The sequence below is a fragment of the Scophthalmus maximus genome, chromosome 18 (assembly GCF_022379125.1).
Source record: "Scophthalmus maximus strain ysfricsl-2021 chromosome 18, ASM2237912v1, whole genome shotgun sequence".
Classification (NCBI taxonomy): domain Eukaryota; kingdom Metazoa; phylum Chordata; class Actinopteri; order Pleuronectiformes; family Scophthalmidae; genus Scophthalmus; species Scophthalmus maximus.
In genome coordinates this window covers 2,630,460-2,652,500 of record NC_061532.1, presented here as the reverse complement: position 1 = coordinate 2,652,500, position 22,041 = coordinate 2,630,460, and the positions used below count along the sequence as shown (strand labels likewise).

Below are 22,041 nucleotides of genomic sequence, written 5' to 3'. Positions count from 1 at the left end.
GAGCGTCATGCTGGCGGATGAGGAGGGGCAGCGGCTGGGGGAGAGGGGCTTAAAGGAGACCTAATGAATTGAGTGGATGCCCTCCTCCTCCTCCTCCTCCTCCTCCTCCTCCTCCGTCTCTGCGAGGTGAACACACACACACACACACACACACACCGGAGTCAGGAGCTCAGAGCTGATGCAGGCAGGAGACACAGAATGAGTCTGCTTTTGACGTTGTGCACGTGAAATGTCCCCCGACCTGTCACTTCTCCTACAGCTTGATAACCGGCCCCAGCATCACACTGCAGACGTACGACTAGTCCCAGCTTCTACTAATCTTATCATATTTTTCATGGCAGGAAAACAAGTTTGAAAAAAAACAACCAAGCGAGTCCCTTAATGCACATATTCTTCCTCTTTTTCTTATAGATATGTAATTATGAGCGACAAAAACACACTTTCTCCATTCAGTTGTTTTCCACTGCAACCTGTAACTAATAAAAATGGCAACTGAGTGTACACAAAGGGGGGGGGTATAAGAACATTGCAGCTGTGGTGTCAGTTATTTGGTCAGCCTTGTAGTCATACAGATGGCTCTCTACATTCATAAAACATGGAATAGTTATGAATCAGTATGCTCAATTCTCGGCAGGTATTTTCACATCCTGCCTCAGTGTGAACTTGCAACAGCATGTGTTACGATCAGACAAAGTGTAGGTGTGTTTTATAAATGAGCAGATAGGGGTTGGTTACACTGTCAGACATCAGTCAATGCTAAATTCTACAATGTCGCCATGTGGTGAATTTTAAGCAGGTTAAACATCTGCTTTACTCTAAACCAGTAAAACCTTGTTTATACCATCGTGGTCGAAGACTCTTTCAGAAAAGACTTCAAACTGTGGTAAGGATGAAACCACCTGGAGAGGCTGTGCACAGGCCTTTTGTCGTCAGCCCGCGTGTCACATTTGCACTGGATCGGATTTTATTTTTCTCTCCAGTAAACTACGACAACAAAACTAGTCCGACTGGCTTGAAAAGTCAATTGGAAGGTGTGATTAATATTCGGACAGCAAACAGGATTTGCCATCAAATCACAGAACCCTACAACCCCATGAAAATAAATAAATGCAAACATTATACAGACTCTGATGTTTTACCCTAGAAAAATATCACGCTATAGAAACGGGTCATTTCAGTTTTAACCGCATGCATTATGAAATACAGCTAAAACCAAACCACAGCTCATCTGTGGGACGGTCAACTTGACAGATAAAGGAAAGTCATTTGACATGTTGTAACCTTGTTTAGATAAAGTTTTATTATTATGGTAAAAAGAAAGAAATTTGGAGAAAAGATTTCTAGTCTAGATTTGAAACTGCAATTGCTGTCTCAGAATTTGACACCAGTGGAATTTTGCTGGTCAACCTGGAAACTTGTACCCCATTTCAATCATCTGGACTGTTTGTGTATAGCTACTGTTCTCTCCCTTTGAAGGCCAGTCCAGCTGAGAAAGGTTACGGGAGAGCAATTGGCATATATTGTAGAACTGCTACAAAGACACAGTGAAAAAAATAAAGTACATACTTACACAGGGACAGAATACATACATGTCCGGTCCTGTTAGAGATTTCTTCCTGTTAAAGGGGAGTTTTTTTTCTCCATAGTCAGTGTGCAGTCAAGTGCTGCTCATTGTGGGAACTGTTCTGTTTCTCTGTTATATTGTGAGGTCTCATCCTCAATATGTAAAGTGCCTTGAGATAATGTATGTTGGGATTTGGCACTATACAAATACAATTGAATTAATAAATTAGCTATCGTTAATTTGTTTGTTAAAAAGTTTAATTCGTTCCTCTTTAAACCTGTTCCACTGAAGTTCGCAAAGAAAACTCAAGAACAGCAAGGCCTACTTGAGAAAATTGTCATACATTTTATTTCATTGACAGTATTTCAACACTTGAACACAGAATTTCACTTCCGCTGTGTTTTCAAGGACTTAAGACCACAAATGAATCCAACATAAGGCAGATGTGCATGTCAAATGTTCCAGGTCAGATGAGAAAAGAAGAGAACAATCACTACAGCTGTATGCACACACAGCGCAAGTAATAATTCATTTGGGATGACAGTCTCACGTTCTCTCTTCATTTGTGAGACAATGGTGATCTAACAGGAACACTTACATTTGAGAGATCTCCTTGTGTAATGATTTACTCAGAGCCCAATGAGAAGAGTGAAACCAGTGTTATCTCTGTGTGCTCAGCATTGAGAGTCCCGGGACGATTAGTCCAGCTTAGCACAACGACTGGCTAGCTAGCAACTATAGCCACAAATCCGCTCTGGCTCTCAAAAATACTTAAAACAACCTCTAACCAACGTTTTATGTACATGTTACTACATGTTATTTAATCTGACTGTAAAACGTGTTGAAACAAAATAATTAACAATTAAGTGTTGAATAAGAATTACCTCGAGTGACCGTGTGCGGTACGGCTGTGGATTTTTATTTGAAATTCAACAGCTCAGATTTCTAGCCTAACTTTGAAACTGCAACTGTTGTCTTAGCGTTTGACTCCAGTGGAATTCATGTTTTGTTCACAGTGTATAAGTGCAACAGGCCTATCTTGTGCTCCAGTGAAGGACAATTGTAATATATTTGGTTACTTGTTGCCAACCCCATTAGTAAAATACACAATTGTTGTTCCCTTCGCTAATGTAAATTAGCCAACTCTGCTGAACAAATGATACCAAACCATCTGAGAAATATTGTGGATTTGTTACTGTATTTTGAAAAGTCGTAGTCAATGGTTAAGCTGTTTACTGGCTTTGCTCAAACTATTCTGAATAATTATTTGATGTTTAAAATTCATTGTCTCCCCCCTAAATCCATTCGACCTGAACTGAACAAGGAATAGTCAGTCTTAGATGGATTGACCCAAAGATGATAGCTAATTGCAAGTAAACTTGAATCCCCTCAAGTAAGATAAATGGACATGCAGACCAAAGTCTCAGGAATGGAATGGGTCCATACTCGGATGCAGGTAGACCGAATGTAATTTGGACCTGGCACACTTTCGTCCCTAGGTCAGTTCTCAGTTAGTACCAACCAAGGGGATCAATGAGAACTTCCAAATTGCCCACAGTACCAAATATAGTCAAATAAACACAGGTATCCTGTGGAAGTGACTCTTGGAGTTGTGAAAGCTTGCCATCTATCAAGACAAAACCTTTTGGGGTATAGTCACAAGTTGTATTTTTGACTTTGGACTAAGGGAAACAGCTTTGCTGTACTTCCAGTCTTAGTGCTAAGTCAGGGTAAACACTTCCCTCATGATATCAATCTTCTGTGACACAAACAAGCATGCGTCCACAGATTTGTCCCAAACTGAGTGTTCCTTAAATATCATGGCACAACTCGTCTATGCACACCGACAAAATAACCATTCAATGGTTGGTTAAAGTAAATCTCTGTCTGGTACTGCATATAAATGAAGCACAAGTAGTCCACATTTTTATCACTCACATGTCACTGCTGCACCAAAAATAATACAGAGAACATCTAATATAGTCTTCATCACTCATTATTGTTATAATTATTGTTTCCCAAGGTTGTGTTTTTTTGAAACAGTAACACAAAGGACAGCATTGTGCCAATTCTTTAGCAACAATGACCTGAAGATTAACACCTTCCACGAAACTGACACATTTTAAGGTTACAAAAACGCTAGTGTCAAACTATGTTTGAATTTTTTTTTTTACAGAAATAAGAGTGTTATACAGAAATACTGCCACAACGATTCCAGAGGATATTGAGGGACAAACACTGTGACCATCTAGGTTCTGCTTACAGTAGATAACATTCATGAGGTAATCCCTTTAGGGGGGAAAAAAGAGGTTGTAAAGTATTCACATTTTTTCAGAAAGAAATAATCATTTTAAAACAATGAACCATAGAAAATTATAGGGGGCTTCACACATTGAACAATGAAAACACTTTATGTCTTATTATTACTGTATGCAGACACACACGCACACTTATTTTGTCGTATTTCCACGTATAAGGTACACTAAACCACGAAACAACGTTCAGGCGTTATTACAGAGATACTGTGGCTTACATTCACATGGTTTCTCTGAATGGGTGAGGAGTGTATGCTTCCTGTGCTCCCCAGATGGGGGTCAGGTGGGAAACTACAGGCAAATATGGAGGCACATTCCTCTCCTGAGGCCGAGGGGTAAGGGAGAACTTTTATTTTTTTTTCCAGACTTTTTCTTTTTTTATGACAGACTCTCGAACCTCTTCAGCAGAGAATCCGGGGGCCTGGGGTAGTAGCCAGTGGTGCAGGGCTTGTCAGGAGAAAACCTGGGGAACTTGTAATCCAGAGGGAGATCTAGAAAGTGCAAGATCAAAGAGCAAAGTCAAATCCAAGTTATGCAGTGCATGCACAGGCTGCCTGCATGTTCTACTACTGCTGCTCAACAGCAAATGCTCAAGAGTAACGATTTACTATTCAGTGGAAAAGCTCACTTTGTTCTAAACAGTAGGTCCAGAGAATGTTGGACTTGCCCATGTTTGATCTTTTACATCCAAAGAGACAACTCTGCTATACAACACTCATGAATTACAAAAAAAGATACATCATAATCCTTATGGGCGTGCCGTCGATAATCTCCCCTACTCTTAAAGACAAATCCAAGAGATCTGCATTGAAACTTCCTGGAAACAGCAGAAAACCCTCCATGGGGGAATCAGTAGGCAAACAGATCCGGCAATTATAGCCAGAGATGAAAGCAGACCAACACGGTTAAGTGGAACTGGGTCAGTTTCATCCAAATTCAGAGACAACAAATGATCTCAGTGTGAAAACATCATTACGTGGGAGCTACTGGCACTGTTTTCCTATATTCTGCTCTGGTACAGTGATGGCTGCAGCTAATTCTAGCTTTGGCTCCACATCTGTGTCTGTTCGGTCCCTGTCTTGACTCTCGTGACAGTTTCTGTGTTGAAATTAAAAGATGGAGACAATGTTTGACGTGGGGACAGTGGAGATTTTTAACCACTAAAAGTTTAACATCAGATTTTTTTCCTTGTTTTGTACACACTGTCTTTGATTCTCATGCATGTTTTGTGCACCATATGTGTATACACTGGCAAACATTCTATCTGTGCCTTGTTGAAGGAAAACAAACTTTTTGTGGATAGTAATTATGCTGTAAAGTCTAATTTACTGTATTTAACATTGCAGAGAAAAACTGGGCAACCAAAGTAGTTGACAATTTAAATATAAACACCATTTCCATCAACAGAATAATTTGTGGATGGTTTATCCCATTAGCAAATTACTGTCTATTAAATTCTTATATTCAATGTTAAGTCACTTTAAATGAAATCTTACAGCTGATTGCATACAGTCCTCCACTGCTGATCAAATAAATGTAGAGGAAACACATTATTGAAACATTTTCACTGGGAAACCATAATAATTATTGACTGACTTTGTATTGACAGGGTCAAATTCATATTTTTAGCCCTGAAGTAGTTCTATGTCTATCAGGAACACATAAAGTTGTGTGTTTCCAAGAACAGGTATCAGGTCTCTAGATTGGCCAAAACAGTTTTGAGAACCTCAAGGGTCTATTTTTAGACCATTTTTGTTTTCTCTTTATGCTGCCTCTGGATGATATTTTTAATGGTCAAATCATATCAATTCATTTCATACGAGCGACACACAGCTTTGCCTTCTTTTAAGTCCACTGAAGTTGAAATGCTGCGTTTACAACAGGACTGCCTTGCTCTTGTTAAAAACTGGATGGCAAATCATTTTCTTCCAATTAACTCTTCGTACATATATCATCAGTTTATCACCACAATGTTGCAAAATTAAACCTATAGCTAGAAATCTTTAAAATAGACTGCAACAATTTCATCGTCTTAGAAACATTTGCATAGACTTGACAGATGATTAGTTTTAAAGATAACGAAAGGACACATACATAAGCCTTCAGGAATAATATCTTCATTACTGGAAATACTTTTTTCACAAGCATCATTTTAAAAGTCTTAGACAGGTTATAGAATGTGCACAATTTAATTACTTAGCAATAAGTAACTAAATGCTCACTTTCTTTTTGTTTTAGATTGTTAAGATTATTTATTACATACAAAAAAAGTGGTGATCTGAGACATAGCTATACTGAACAACTGTCCAGTCCATATGAGATTGTATTTCCCCTAGAATTTCTTTCATGCCTGGTTGTACTCAACCCCCCCCCCCCCCCCCCCCAGCTCTGTAGAGCTGTAAAGCACTTTGATTTTAATAACATAATTTTGATCTTTGGATATTTTTGCTTTCCAATGTTCATCTCCATACATTACATGCATTTCTTCTCCTGCCATACCTGCTATGTGCTCAACACTGGGGATGGCCATGGTGCTGTATTTGTGAATGCAGTGGCAGCACCAGGTCAGTTTCTGGCACTCCTCATCCCCTCCTCCACCTCTGTGTACGTCGACAAAGTAAGAGCCCCACTGGTTGGACAAGGCAGAGGGTGACTTCATGCCCTGCTCCTGTTGAGGCAATCGACACACAAACCAAACTATGTGACTGAGCTCAGATTCATTTTCAGGCAAGTGCAGACCTGATTAAAGGTAGTGGAAACTCTACCCTGAGCACAGGGAGTATTGGGAAACTTTAAAGTGGCTTTAACCCACACAGCTCTCAGGGTTATGTTTCGTAACTGCAATGAATCATTACTTCTCAGAAATCCCCCGCTCCCTTATTCATAATCACTCATACAACATCAACGCATTTTATTGGCAGAAAGAGCTGCAATCTTCGTGATAATAGGATGTGGAAAGAAGGATGTGATAAGACACAAACCACACACGCATTACAGAGAAAAAATATATTAAGCACAATATCTGCTTAATCATCAGGAACTATTGCATAATATACTCACTCTGAGAATGCACATATCATGTTGTGGAGATGTGAAACAAATTGTGTCTCAATATAACATTTGAAAAGGATCCAAAAACAGAACAAAGTTCGATCGCCTGAGGTATTTTTCAAGTTGGGAATAATGCAACATGACGCAGCACAAACCTCTGACCTACATTACCACAGATCAACAGTGATTCACCTGCCTACAGAACAGTCTCTGCAGTCTTCAGTTCCTGAATTAGATCAGATTATTGATTATTTAAGATAATACAGAAACATGAAATGACTGGAATCCTCAGGAAGGCTTTTGCTTAAAAAACAAAACAAATTGTGTACCGCTGTTTTAGCAACAGTCCACAGACAAACTAGTGTGATGACTGTCCAGGCATTTATTAGTGGTTGTCTTCCAAACCTCAGTGGACTGCAAGAGAGAGACATGAAAAACCCTTGGACATTTCGAATTTGCCGAGCAACAATGCATTTCTAACATCTGTGTATAATGGTGTTTCTGTGTATGAAATAAAAGTATGAAAACACTATCGGAGGGCACTAAAGGATGCAGGGTACTATATATTTACTGAAAGAATACTTTCTTTTTTGTGTATTCACAGTTACGGACCATGTGGTAAACCCCTCCCCAAACAGCAACTGTCCAATCATAGCTTTTTAATAAGTTTTGGTAAATGGTTTAATTGCAAATTTGTTTGGGATTTTGCACAACTAAATCACCACACAATCTTTACATACAGTCTATGCTGGAGTGGAAAACATTGGACCTTTGTGGACCAATGAGGAGACTGATACACTTAGATGGAAACCGACTGTTGTCAGACTGATGATGGAATGATTAAGAGCAAACATCATGACTGATCCAGCACTGCAAGAGCTATCTTGTAGTGATAGCTACCTAATATGGATTCTTGTGGGCGGATGCCGATACCAAAATAAAAGTAAGAGTTACAGAATTACAAAACCAATAAACATGTGTAATAAAAAAATGGCAATTATTCCTAATAATAATTATTCCTGTCAAAGACAGTGTAATTGAGGCTTCATAATTTTCAGTTTAACTAAAGTTTAAAGTTTACAGTTTAAACTTTATTAGAAATAATAATAAACAAAAAAATATATAGAGCTTGAATGAAGAAAATAGACATACATTTTGTTACGTTAATTCAAACATCTTTTCTGCATTGTTTATTCCATAAAATAAAACTTTACATATCGGCAAACATACACACCAATACCGATATCTTTGAAAGGGTCATCACAGGCGATATTATCAGTCGGGCTCTTATTCAGACACAGCTGTTGCTGACGCAAGTGACATCGCTTTTGGACATTAGGCATATTTCTATATATTTTTTTTACAGATGCAGTCTTACTCCACAACATCTGGAACAGACTCTGATGTTTGAAATCCACAAGACTTCCCCTTTGATGTGTCCTTTCTTCACCTCCCTGCACATCTTTAACATTTTTACACGTCTCTCCATCACAGTTACTGTCAAAACTGACCCAAAATACCTTTCTGGGAGTAAATATACATAAACAAACACACACTTCATAACACCAAAGAAGCAAAGAAGCATTGACTCACACAAAGTGTCACATAGGTTGGGGGTGGGAGGGTAGGGGGAGTGGCTGCTAAACGGAAACAGCTGCTTCAGTGAACTTACCTCAAACTTTCCCTTTTTCTCCAGCGGCTCCACTTGGGCCTCATTAGACATCGCCGCGACGCTCTTCGGGATACCCTCCCCCTCCATTTCCTCAACTATCATCACTGTGTCCCACTTCCCAAAGCTGCTGGCGGGGAACATGTCTGACCTCATGCTGTCTCCAAAATACACTATCTGCAGGGAGAAGAAAAGAAGATGACAGATTATTGTTGACTGCAACACAATGTTCAAATGCTGTGCGGTGTACTTCTCAGAGCAGCAGTCGGTAAAGTCAGTAAAGCTGGCATGAGACTTATGCTTCCCCAGGGTGAACCAGACCAGACACGATGAGACTGCAAAGCTCATTACAGCCTTGCTGACCATCTCCTTTGTCTTCCACGTCTGGAAAGGAAAGCAAGTCCAGGCAGGCTTCACTGAGACGCATTCCAAAAGCAGACGCAGCTCATAGCTTTGAATCCCTTTTTCAACAACCCATTTCTTTATATTTCCCTCCCTTGGGAGAGGAAACGGATAGAGTGGAGTGGAGATAGCTGGAGAAAAGACTTCACTTTTACTTTTCATGAGCTTTTCACACCATTGACACACAACTGTTTCTACAACTGGAGGAGAAAAACAAAAAGGAATATTGAGTTGCTGATTTCAGGCTGAGAATGATCAATAACGATAGCGCTTCAACTACTTCACTGGTGTCTGCAACACACAGTGCTGTTAAGGATCGTTCTGTTTTCTGCTCTGTCCGTCTTAATACAATTACTCAGATTGAAAGATTTGCTAACAGTAATAATTCTTCCTCTTTATCTACACTGTAAAATAGGGGAAAACCTTGTTCTTGACAAAAAATGCAGACAAATTCAGCTGAAGCTCATCAGAAGTCGGACGGTGAAAGAGAGAGTGTGCATCTTTGTCAGCGCTTTCATGGGCAGAAACAGCTAAGAAGGTATCTTTCCTCCGCAGGTCAGCAAAGAAACACAACCGTGGAACTCAAAGAGGGTATTTTGTAATAAAGAGGATGTAAACTGCAACTGTGATGGTTTTAAAACTAAAACGTATTAACAGGAATGTAGGTACAGACAAGAAGACCAAATTTAATTTTAAAAACTATTGCAGACTTGTACATTGGGTCGGTCCCCTAAATATGCCTGATTTTTTCATCAATATCCATCAATTATTCCCTGGGACATCTGTGAAAAAACAACAACTACTCCCTATCTCACAATGTTAAAGAAAGTGACTAAACATTTCTTGATTTGCCTCTTTTTCCAGATCTGCACCAAACTACGGGATTACGCTGATAATGAATAAATAAATGAATATGGCATGCTCAAAAGTGCAACCACGTCATGGTGTCAGTGTGTGTGTGTGACATGTAACTACATAAAATCTCTCTACAGGAGTTCAAAGGCCATAAAGGGGATGTAAGACATTCCAGTCGCTGAATGTGGGTCCCTCCCCCTCACAGAGCTGAGCTGTGTCTCAGTCCCACCGAACCACACACGTAAACAAACAGCCAGGCTAACCGGGGCTGTGGGTCGGCTAAAAGGAGAGGGGGGGCAAGACCCTTATTTCAGAAAACTGGTCACAGCTGGACCTTAAACCCCCCCCCCCCCCCCCAAAGAAAAAAGACCCAAAAAACCTGCACCTCTCATTGCTCAGCGCTGCTGCCAGAGTCATTGGGATCATTATAATAAATATTTACAAAGGCAGAGGATTCCAGGACAGAGGCAGCATATCATAAAAAGAGAGTCATTGTGGGTGGATACAGTTACATTAGCCTGAACCAGACTGAGCCCTGCATGTGTCAAGGCAGCTTGAAGTTAATCAGACTGCAGGCCACAGTTTTATCAACTGGACAGACCTCTCTCTGTTCCCGCACGGATTTCAAATAAATTCCCATATAAAATGAAATGTAGTGCTTGATACATAATCAATACATGAATAATAGGTGCTCTAGCCAACATGCTTCTGTGCATTTATTCCTTTTTTCATCCTACTTGGTTAGTTTTACTCCTCCCCAAAATTTTATCTTGGAGCACAGAGGAATATCTTGGATGACGATCACTCTACCTCATTCTAAGTTTTTCAAATTTCAGTATTAAAGCAAGTGGTGTAACTGGCATGATGGTGACGCACAACCAGAGTCACCATCGTTTTGACTCGGACTGACAAGACTTACCAGAAACTTGACTCAGTGAAGAAGCACAAACATCTCAGGTTTGACCTTGTGATGGGTTATTGTGTATATTATATACAGAACTTGGATATTTCACTAGGCCCATTTAAAGGACTTAGCATCAGTTAAAGTGCATAAAACACCACGTGCATCATGACTCCTGTAATTTGAGAAGACCTGTGACCTGCACTGCTCAATGCCACATTTAAAAATGTGTTTAAGTTGCATTCAGCAGTATTCCTGGTTTTAAAAAGACGACAAGTCTAATATAAAGACATCCTGCTGCTACTGAGCCCACTAAAAACCAACAGCTCGGTGCAGCTTTCAGTTTAGAATGGAGAATGATTTCATCACTATACAGTTACATAAGTTAAAGCAAAAATATTTTCCTTCTTTATCTAAGAGATCACAAGGTAAACCGTGTTACCAAGTAATCTAGAAGAAATGCACACTCGCACATATGTTATTAGGCAGTGCAGAAAGATGTGGGCCTGTGGACCTCCCACCTCTTATCAGCGCATCACTCAGGGGAGGCAGTTAAAGCTAAGCTAGGCGCAGGTTTACGGAGCTGCAGGCATGCACAGGGGCCTTAATAAGCCCATTGTGCAGCACACTGTGTGGCAAGCCGAACAAATGGAAGAGGAGGGAGGGGGCAACACGAAAGAAGGGCCAAACCCTCTTTGGCCTCGAATTCAACTAAATCATTACCCGCTTTCCATGCAGCTAAGGACAAATTAGACACACGTCCCTATTTACTTTAAGAAAATCAGGAAAATGTTATTAATGTAATGAATGTATTTGCATTTAAACAAGTTTAGTTTTGTTTCATAACTGCGGTTTGAAATCCAGTGTCAAATGACATTTTGGGGTCTCATGTATCCTCTCTTCTGAACTGTCAGCAAATTAGGATTTATTTGCTCCTCCAAAAAGGCTATGACTCACAGTGAAAGTGCAGTATCGTGGGGAAACTATTAAGCAAATCTTTGACCTGTAAAATGCAGCTTTATTCGTTTTTTTAATGCTTTGCCAAAGTAATATTTGGTCATCGACTGTGATTGTTCTCAATTTGAACTCCTTTTTTTTCAGTTGATGACAGAAACAGCAGGCTCAGCATGATGATTCTGAGCAGGAATTGTAATCTTCTCTGAATGCCTCTATTCAACCCACTTGCATTAAGTCCTTTCAGGTGAAAGTGGAGAAAACTGCAAACACTCAGAGCACCTCAGGTCACCCTGGAGGAGTGTTTGAAACAGCTTTAAGTGCAGGTTGATACTAAATTCCACGAGCGCTTTCTCCACGTGGCCGAGGAACAGAGGGGGCATTGAGCACAAGAGAGGGAGGGAGAGATGGGGGAGGTGGAGAGGGAGCTTTGGATGTGGATGATGACGAGTATAGTTGGGTGAACTCGGGGTTTGGCTGATTCAGCTCTGTATGAGCCTGGTTTGTTTTAACACTCATAATTTGTCTTCTTTTTATTTAGTACAGTCATTTTCTATAATAGAGTATGAGACGTCACTGTAAACAGACATTTCACCTAATACAAACCTGGGTATGACTGGTAGCTGCATCAAAGTGAAGCGAAAATCTTTGGCAACTTCCTGGCTAATAAGTGTAATGTAATTTAAACTCAATTTACTCAAACCAGGTGATTAAAAGTTAACAGGCAGATTTATAAATTAAGTAATCAGACAGTTACCTTTTAATTAATTGTTAATTTGTTAGAGTCCAACTAACACTGTCTACCCACAGATGATTTAGTTTACATTTTGTTTTGACTGCTCATATTTTTTGTTGTTTTTCCCCCGTGGCTTATATATTTCATTTAGTTTTTAACCGTTCAAATGAAAATAACTACATTTAATAGAGGAAACCAGCAAATCCTTACATGGAAATAGCTTCTGACTAAAAAATGACTAACAATAAACTGACAACAAAATGGCAGCTGTTTTTTCTGTTTATAAATAGAATAACTGTTTCAGCTCTACTTGTTAATTTGTATCTTTTCCAGGGTTAGATAGTAGATGGTAACATGCTAGCTAGCCAGCAGCGTGATGGCTGTGGCCTCCGAATTACCGACCAAGCTAGCATGCTCGCTCATTGTGTGTTAACAAGCTAGCATGGTCATGAGACATATTTGTAGCATCCTCTCCTGATGTTAAATCATGGCACAACTTTTATAGAGAGCAGTTTATAAATTTTTTTTTTACATTTTTTTAATTCCCCCAAAGGTAAGCCATGTGAGGACTAGTACATGGTGCTACTTCTTCTGTTGAAATTAACATATGTTGCAGTAAGAATAAAAGAATAAAATGATCAGATCCGCATTAACACTGTGAATGAATCTGACCATGGCAATCCCAAAGAAATGAATAGAAGACAAAATGTTGCAGATATGGCCTTCCCCACCAAAGGTGCCAGGGTCCTTTATAACCCATCTCTCTCTTCCTGTCATCTCACTGCTATTGCTAACTGTGAGGCAGGACTTCTGATAAAGGACAAACCTGCATTCATCTGTGCGAGCTGTCCGTAGTTGAGTATGGCACCATGCCACTTTGACATACAGCAAGCAGGTGTTCAATTTTGCTGTCTATTGTGGTGTAAAATGTTATAAAACTGGTTTAAACTGTTGTTGGCCATACAAAAATCACCCTTGTTGCTCTGCTGTACTGGATTTTAATATGACGTCATTATAATTCTCTTAGCACCCCAACCTCTGACTGACTACCAGTGTCCCTGCATTCCAGTGTGGGACTCTGCTGCGCCATGTAGCTTGTCTTTTGCCCTTTCCTTAGCTATTTCTTTTCTTGTGATGCAAAATATAGACAAATGTTGTAGGGCACTAAATCAATTTATAGCAATTTTCAAAAGTGATCTTGATTATCATCTGGACTCAAAAAATGCCAACCTTGATTTCAGCTCGTTGTCTGTCCTACTTGCTTTTTGGCTTTTGAGACATTAAAGAAAGAAATTTATGTGTGGAAAAACTGTCCCTTAGAATGGGTTGCATTGTACTCTACATAAGAAGTTATGTATGAGGGGAGTTGGCTGCACTACATGTGTTGTTTTATCAGTGAGCTCCCAGCGTGCTGGCACACAGGAGCCTAATCGACAGTCATGCCAAGGGCCACGTTCCTCCTCTCCATCACTCCAGTGTGAATCCTACTGAGCTGAGTTATCGTGAAGCTCTCATCTCTTTCAGCCTCTGCCAAAACCAAAGTTGGAGTAAATCTCAAAGCGAGCCGGAGATGTCCTTCAGCCAGATGTCTGGCTGCTTGCCCGTGGGATATATGAGGTGGGGGGCCTACCTTGGGCTCTGGTTTCCCCATCATGGTTTTCAGCAGTTCATGGAGGTGGGGCCAGTTGCCCTGGGAGTACCAGCCAGGCTTGTCCAGCGAAGGTAGCCCCTCCCTCTCCTCCACGTCATTGACTGGTGGAAAGAGAATAAAATCAGACTACAGTGCGGTTGCCGCAGTTTGTCCTAACAGCAAGCTGCTACATGACCACGCAGCCTCCAGTTGTCCAGCACCAAACCTCACCACAGCACTCAGCTGCAGGCACACAAGGAAGCACAACAGCAGAAGTGTGAATCATATGCACATTGAGGCTACTTCCCACTACAGTGTGTGTTCCTAAGCCTTTCGTTAGGACCCCTCAAGGGGATCAATAGGTTAAAATATAAGGGCCTGCATGATTATTAACACAATAGAGGAGCACAACAAAAAAAAATTAAAATAAAAAATATTTTCCCCAGATTCTCCTATAATCTTTATCTTTACTTAAATAAATGTTACCTTCCCAGGCTCTAAAAACCATACCTGATAAAAATTTACAAGAGGGAAGGGTTAGAAACTGCTGAAGGGGAACGGTAATAAACTGACGATGGGCAAACCTTAGTATATAGATGCTGTCCTTTTTTTCCTGTGTTTTCATTATTCACTGAGATTTTGGCTCAATGATGACTATGACCAAATAATATTTAATGATTACCTTATTTCCACAAAGGAAAAGGAAAAAATGACTTGCAAGCCATATAAACCAAAATTATGCTAAACACAGTGTAGATTTCCCTTCCCTTCAAGCGACCACTAGTGAACATAACACTGTAATTTCACCGGTTGTTAATGTAAAAAATATTCATTAGTGCAGCTTAAAACCCTAATTTCTGCCGATCATCGTCTATAAATTAACAAAAATATATAACATGACTTCATGGAGCCCCACCACAATGTGTAGAACATGTCAGGTTATGTTTATGAAGAGCTGAGTTGTCGAAAGATTTAGTGTGGATCCGGCGGTTTACTGCTGAAGGATACCTGTCAGCGTTGTGTTGATTGTGCTGAGTCAGTCATCAGATGCACACAAACTACAGGCACATGTTGTAAATGTTCAACAGGGTGCAGGTTTGTTTCCCTTCCACTGACCATACAGGGACCTCAAGGTGCAACACTGCAGTTGTAGGCCTGAGTTATACAGTCAGGACTGTAGTCAGTCATGGCTGTGCAGTAGATGATTGACACCTGAACTGAGGCTGAAGGTAACCATCAGGACACAACTGGTCGGGCCAGGTTCAGACAAAAAGATTAGATATGATGTTCAGGTAATAGCCGGATTCGGTTGTGTCAGACGAACAATATATATAAATAACAATATCATCATCAAAACAATCTACCTATAGCAAAAATAAAAGTGTGTTGGCCTTGGCTTCTGGTTGGATTTGGACAGATATTCTCTACTGTACAAAACCATGACCGAGTTGAGTGGTGCAATTTCAAATTTTCAGGGGCAAATAAACATATGTTTTCAAGTGTTGTGCATCACCAGTTTCAAAACAGACATTTACCTCTGATGTGCCTAATCATTCCAGCACTATTAGTCACTTGTGGCTGCACTTGAATCTGACTTGTAATTTGACCAACTGTTAAAACAATCTGCCCTGATATTTTGTGGTTATTTACAGTTTTTATTCAAACTTGAGGTCAATTTGTACCTTCCCTGGGAGCTCCCTCCGTTTAAGCCAGGAAACATAGATCTGGCTCATATCTATAGGCATCAATAGAGTAGCTTCTTTTAAGTGGATAATTGCTTCTCTGGACAGGCAGTGGTCTTTACGTTGACTGACTGGTATTTAAGACCAGCAGCAGGAGGATAAAAGAAGATTCTCACCCTCAAAACCATGGTGAGCTTGAGAGTAGAGGGCACTACAGGTTCAAACTGAGGTTAATGTGCTACAGATATTGTGACAGGAGAGAGTAAAGAAACAGTGAAGAGCATATGTACGTGTGGGAGTGTGTGCACACACACACACACACAGGACACTGGACTTTGAGACACCAGAGGAATGAAAGGCATATGGTCTGGAGCTCACAGAAGTGCAAACTGCAGCTGAGACGAGCAACAGCTTTGAAGATGTCCTGTGGCATTTTCACAGAAAATTTAATATTTTACGGTTATGAAATATGTTCTGCGGTGCTGCCACATATTCTAAATATTTGACCCAATGTATTAATGTGATAACCTGGCCCCTGACAAGGCCTCCACAAAAGCGAGACGCACAACAAGTGACGATTAATAAAGAATATTTTCCTAAACCTAATTAAACTAAATTAAAGTTCCAAATGATATATTCACAACAGTGGTGTGTACATCAGTAAAGTGAGTGGTGTGTTAAAAGCATGAAGGGATGTAAGGATGTGCTTGAAAATAATTAACAAAGGAACACTCCTGGGAAACCACCCAATAAATGACGCCAAACCCCAAATTGTCTCCTTCCACGGTCCACCACAAAGGAGCAGCAGCGTTACCCCGAGCTCTCTCTGGATGTCTGCGCTCTGAGGGTGAAGCATTTCAGACACCCCCTATCTACAATCACAATTCTTTTATTTCTGTGGTTTTCACTATGGCTCTGGAGGTAGAGCGAGTTGTCTACTAATTGTGAGATCGGTTGTTCAATACCGGGCTCCTCTAGTTTGCATGTAAATCAAAAGTTTTGCCTTCCTACATAGTACATCTTTAAGTTTAAGCAACTATGACATGGTTGAAGGCCCATTGCTAGCAGCACTTTAACCCCCGGGTTTAATATATTATGAAAAGCCCATTTGATTTCCGATGGCCTTCCACAGCCAACAGTTTAAGTTTCCAATGGAGAAGTTGAACAATTTCATTTATTTGCTATAGTTACCATTCTTGTTCTGAACTGCAGGGGGCCGCTACGTTTACACGGCATTGTCTATATGGCATTCATTTAATCTCAAAACTTGTGCATCTACCGCACATAATGAGTGCATAGAACAATAGCACGAGGAAGTATTACTCTCTCCAAGCACACAGAACGATATCCACAAGCGTATAGGCTTCTCCCTCGCGAGCATTTATGCTTCCAGAGTGCAGAGCTGAGATGAGTGCAAACTAATAGCATCTGCCACTGTCCCCGCCTCCAAAGTCTCAAAACAGTCTGACAATGTTGAGCAGTTGCGAGATCGTAGGGGAGGTTGAGTTTGTGCTTGTCTAACCCCTGTGATCCTCTAGCAGAAAGGCTGAAAGTATGATTTTGCGCTTGTAGTATGTTTCTGTGCACTTGTGTTATATGGACGTATGGTTCTTATGCACACAGGTTTTGAGACTAAGGCCTAATCTTAACGTCCACACTCACGGACTCACAGACCTTAAATCCGTGAGTGTTTAGGGTTGTCCCACTGTCAAATCGTCAAGTGCAAGAGGTCGCAGGTTTTTCGAGCCCTTTGTGCCCGCTCTGTAAGGCAATACGGTGCAACATGTTCAAATCCAGGTGGTTCCTCGAGTGCCTTGGTCGTGAAGAAAGTGTAATACGAAAAATAAAGTCCTAAAACCACCATAGTTAGCAACTTTTGTTCAAGGTGTCGTAAAGTTTTTGCATGGTGAAGGTCAGGTGCTGTCCCATTCCTATCTATACCCTTTCAGGCCCTTGCAGGGTCTCCCACTCAATCACTTACCAGGTGTCGTCATTTAAGTGTGTGAGGGTTCAGGGCTTTGGGGAAATGGGGGACATAAAATGCACCTAAAATGGGGAAGTTTGGAAACACTGCTCTCTCCGTTTTAGATTGAAAATTCCAGGGCTGTGTTATCGTATGGACGGGCAAATATTGAGATGTTTGGAAGCGACTATGCACCCGCATTCGATTCCTGAATGGTTCTCATCAGTCACAACTTGACTACCAGCACTAAAGGCAACTAACTTTTCCAGTTTCCACACCTTCAGATAATTTAGAGTCACGGATTCACCTTACCCCTGTGTTTTTGGAGTATTTGAGGAAGCACAGAGAGAGCAGGGTAAACTGCACAGTGGAAGGCCCCAGATAATGATTGATATAATATAAGAAGTGGAAGTTCTCCTAAATAATGAGCTGATGAACATCTATACACACACAAAGTAAGTAGCTTTTACTGTCAAAACAGTTCCAAATAAAATGTATTGGCCAATAAATGGAAGGGGAAAAAAAAGCCTATGTTAAAGAAAGGAGTGACTAGTCCGTGCGGAGGCCAGGGAAGAGAAGATACTGAGGCTTTTTTTTCTTGTCAACGTGGCAAAACTCAGGAAGAGCAAGGGGAAGGCAGAGAGAGGAGGATATTTTAGTGAGTAGATCATCCTGTCTTTTCACATAATGTATCCCCTGTGTTATTGCTGGCAGGAAGACAATCCAGATGAGGGGAGCATTCCAGCAGGCTGCCCCTCTGTCAGCGCACACCTTTAACATGAGCCTCTGGGATCGGACGCCTGGGCTTATGAGAGGGGAGAAACGGCCCATGGAGGTAAATGGAGTTATGTGGGCCACTGATGGGGATCTGAGCCGAAAAGATTGATATCAATCTCACACCACTAACAGCTGCTGGAAATCTTCATATCAAATACAGAATTACATTTGAACCGACCTCTGATTCCCTATGCCATAAAATAATAAGAAACAACTGCAGATATTTAAAGACACCGCTCCCTCAAAGGATCAGTTCACCCAAGGTTGATAATAAGTTTTCTAGAAATCTAAGATATCAGTGACATTTTCTTCCTTCACCTCAGGACAATGAAATTTAGTTTGTGCTGCCAAACCTCTAAAAAATGGCAAGGAAGTGAGATGAAAATACCAATATCAATCTCATGTCCAGGGTGGGGAACCTACGGACTCCGGATCATATGTGGCCCACAAGACAATTTGATAAGGCCTGTGAGACAAGTCATAAATATAAAAATATATATATATTTATATAAATGAGTATACTCTTACATCATCCAGGGTGGTCCCAATGGCTGTATGCCTGTCAGGACACAGTCAGGGTGAATTTAACACACGCTGTTGGGTTTCATTACTGTCAAGCATCATGGCTGACGCATGTGGAGTGTTGCGATGTCAAAGAGAAATGGAATTTTTTTTATTTTGATGAAGTAAAGGACAAAGGCCAGTGTTCCTCATTCATAGTGAGGGGCTGGCAGTGATGCAAAAGGTCAATCTTAACTGTCACTATAGCTGGAATCGCTCAGCTAAACAGGACGGGTTTAAGGAAAAATGCTCTTGAATGAATTTAACGCTCTTCAGTGGAGTTTGGGTTCCCAACAAGCAGCTTTCACACGACCACAATCTGACAGAGATGATGTTAAGCAGGTAAATTCTGTGGTGAGAGAGCTGATGGCTGAGATGCTGACACCTCATCCAGAGGAAGAATTCGTGGAGGAGCCTTGTTGCTGCGGTGCTGCAAATTCACTCGGTGCAAACGCTGTATTTTCTTACTGTGCAAGAACATAACATTTCAGTGACAGCTGCATATGTAGGTGAGTTTGCAGTATACTGCAAGAGGTTTCAGGGCACGAGAATTAAAACAAATCAACATAACATATTTTTTAAGATGTTTTATGTGGAACCAGCTGTTGTGTACAATGGCGTATTAGGGCCATTGTAGGAAAAAACAGAGCCAGGGGGAGGGGGGTGTAATATTTTCTGACATTAAAGTCGTAAATTTACGAAAATACAAACTCGGATATTCTCTGAGAATAAAGTGGTAAATTTACTTGAAAAAAGTAGCAAATCTATGAGAAAAAAATCAAATCTACAAGATTAAAGTCGCAAATCTACAAGAAATGAAATCGGAAAAAATAGTTTTGTTTATCAAGGAACTATATGGCTTTCTCAATCTTTCTCAATTTCAGTCTGCTCTGTCTACATGCAGCCTCACTTCTGCTGTCATACAAAAACACAGTGCGCTACTCAAATAGCGAATATCTCTAAATATTACATCCCTCCCCCGGCTCCGTATTTTTTTTCTTCTTTTCTACAATGGCCCTAATACACTGTCGTAGATGTGCCTGACAAACTACAACAGTAAATCATTGAGCTGCAAAATAATAATAATGAGCTACTGTAGGTGCATCAACCTCCCTCATCTTCATCAGGTGACTCCCAAACAGAAGCAGTTCAGTTCAGGTTTGTGTGATATATGTTTAATAATTCAGAATGATGTATGTGCTGGTGCAGTGGTATCAAAACTGGCAATTATGTTGTTGACAGTAACCATTTGACTGGAAAATCAGGCAAAAACTATAAACTAAAGTTGAATGTACTATATTTATGGTTTTTAATCGTACATTTATGGTTTTAGCCACTTAAATGTTTTTCTCAATTTAATATGATTGTTAACATAATAGCTTTGGGTTTTAGAATATGTGTTGGACAAAAAGAAGTGATTGGAAGATGTTTGCTTAGGTTTAGGGAATTTGTGAACGGCATTTCTAATTATTTGCTCACCGAGGGTCCTGAAGGGCCTCTGCTGGGGCACCAAGGAGAAGAAACCGGGCTTCAGGGCGTTTGTGATGATGATGTCAAACAGCTCCTCGAAATCCTTCCTGTGACAGGCAGGAAAAACAACATTAACCTCCGTGATAGGTGCCAGGCCGCTGTGTGAAGGACAATGCCTGGACAGAATCCAGATACACCAAGTTACACAAACACTAATAGCTCAGTGAAGCCAAACAGTCTGTGCAGATGTGATGCAAAGCATGGTGCAAGAAACAGTGTACACATACAGTACAACTTAGACTAATAAAGTAAACTTTGAGAGGGCAGTATACACTCCCACGGGGAGTTCAAGTGAGCATGTTGAGAGCAGGACAGTGTCTCCAAGGAGACCACAGTACAGCATACGTATATGCACAGTATATGTAAGAACCATCTCTGTACAATCTTCCATATAAGGTGAGAGGCAAATGCCAGTCTTATAAATCAGGAGGGACATTTAACTGGGAACTCATAAACATGTAATCTTGATGCATGAAAATGTGTGTGTGTGCATAGTGAGCAGTTGTGTTCAGACCAGAGGTTTTCAAAGAGGGAGGCGGTTGTCTCTAGGGGGGCTCCAGACGCTGAGCCTCCACTAAAACTGTTGGGGTGAACACAATATTCCATTATTTATCCAAAGGGTCAAGTAAATGTATATGGTTTGGGAAAAGATATGGTTCAGAGATAAATTTTAAAAAATAGCTTTGAGGAGTTTACTTTTTCCCTACTCTTGTGCCTCACCATACAGACTCTAACCAGAGAAAGCCTCTTCTCTGATAATGCACAAACCAGAGGCAAAGACTCCATTACCCATAACACTCTGCTTCAGCCGACCTACGGAGTTTCCGCAAATCCTCAACTCCCATTGGGCGTGATCCTCTAAGGCCAACCCCCGACCACCGCTGCACCAATATAAACACAGATGTGACGCTAACTCATCCTTTCTTGACCTTGCTAACACTCTAAGTAGAGTAATATTCTATATTGGTAGTTAGCACATAACTAAATTTGGTGTGTAAAGAGGGATACACACACCTCCGGTTCCCGGTCAAGCCAGTTAAACGCGCCCGGCTCTTCTTCAACTAATGCTTGCAGAAGTGGGACAGCCCCTGCCGGAGTCAGGGCCATCGTTCATCACCGCACACCAATGGACGGGACTGGACCCTCGAGGACGACTTCGCCAGACGCAAACTCTTGCCCCAGGAATCACATTAAGAGGCCTCTTAGCTATGGGCAGATGTTAGTTTGATTTTTAAGCGTGTGTTTATTTTGTTGCTTGTGAACTAAGGACAGCCGAGTCCCCTCTTTTTGCTGCTACACTGCAGTTATAACTGTTTAGTGCTTTTGAGTTCTGTTCTGTTACCTCACAGTGTTCTTTTAATTGTGGTCTGACATGGTCAGATTTTGTGAGTGTTGCTCTGCCATCTTGGTTGAAACCAGAATGCTATCTGTTGATTAAAGATCCAGAGACG

General features: G+C 40.8%; 2 protein-coding genes across 2 annotated transcripts in view; both read right to left on the bottom strand.

Moving 5' to 3' along the window:
* dse (dermatan sulfate epimerase) overlaps nucleotides 1-27 on the bottom strand; it is a 19,762-nt gene extending 19,735 nt beyond the window's left edge. The window contains exon 1 of the mRNA XM_035617732.2: nucleotides 1-27. This exon is cut by the window's left edge and continues 204 nt beyond it. The gene's annotated coding sequence lies outside the window, so the exon portion shown is untranslated.
* Nucleotides 28-1,886: 1,859 nt separating this feature from the next.
* nt5dc1 (5'-nucleotidase domain containing 1) overlaps nucleotides 1,887-22,041 on the bottom strand; it is a 73,887-nt gene continuing 53,732 nt past the window's right edge. Inside the window, exons 8-12 of the mRNA XM_035616873.2 lie at nucleotides 20,540-20,637; nucleotides 14,078-14,199; nucleotides 8,603-8,776; nucleotides 6,379-6,547; nucleotides 1,887-4,370 (exon numbers count right to left, since the gene is read on the bottom strand). Of these exons, the coding sequence (XP_035472766.1) occupies nucleotides 4,258-4,370; nucleotides 6,379-6,547; nucleotides 8,603-8,776; nucleotides 14,078-14,199; nucleotides 20,540-20,637 (676 nt within the window). The 3' untranslated portion in view covers nucleotides 1,887-4,257. The remainder of the gene's footprint in view (nucleotides 4,371-6,378; nucleotides 6,548-8,602; nucleotides 8,777-14,077; nucleotides 14,200-20,539; nucleotides 20,638-22,041) is intronic.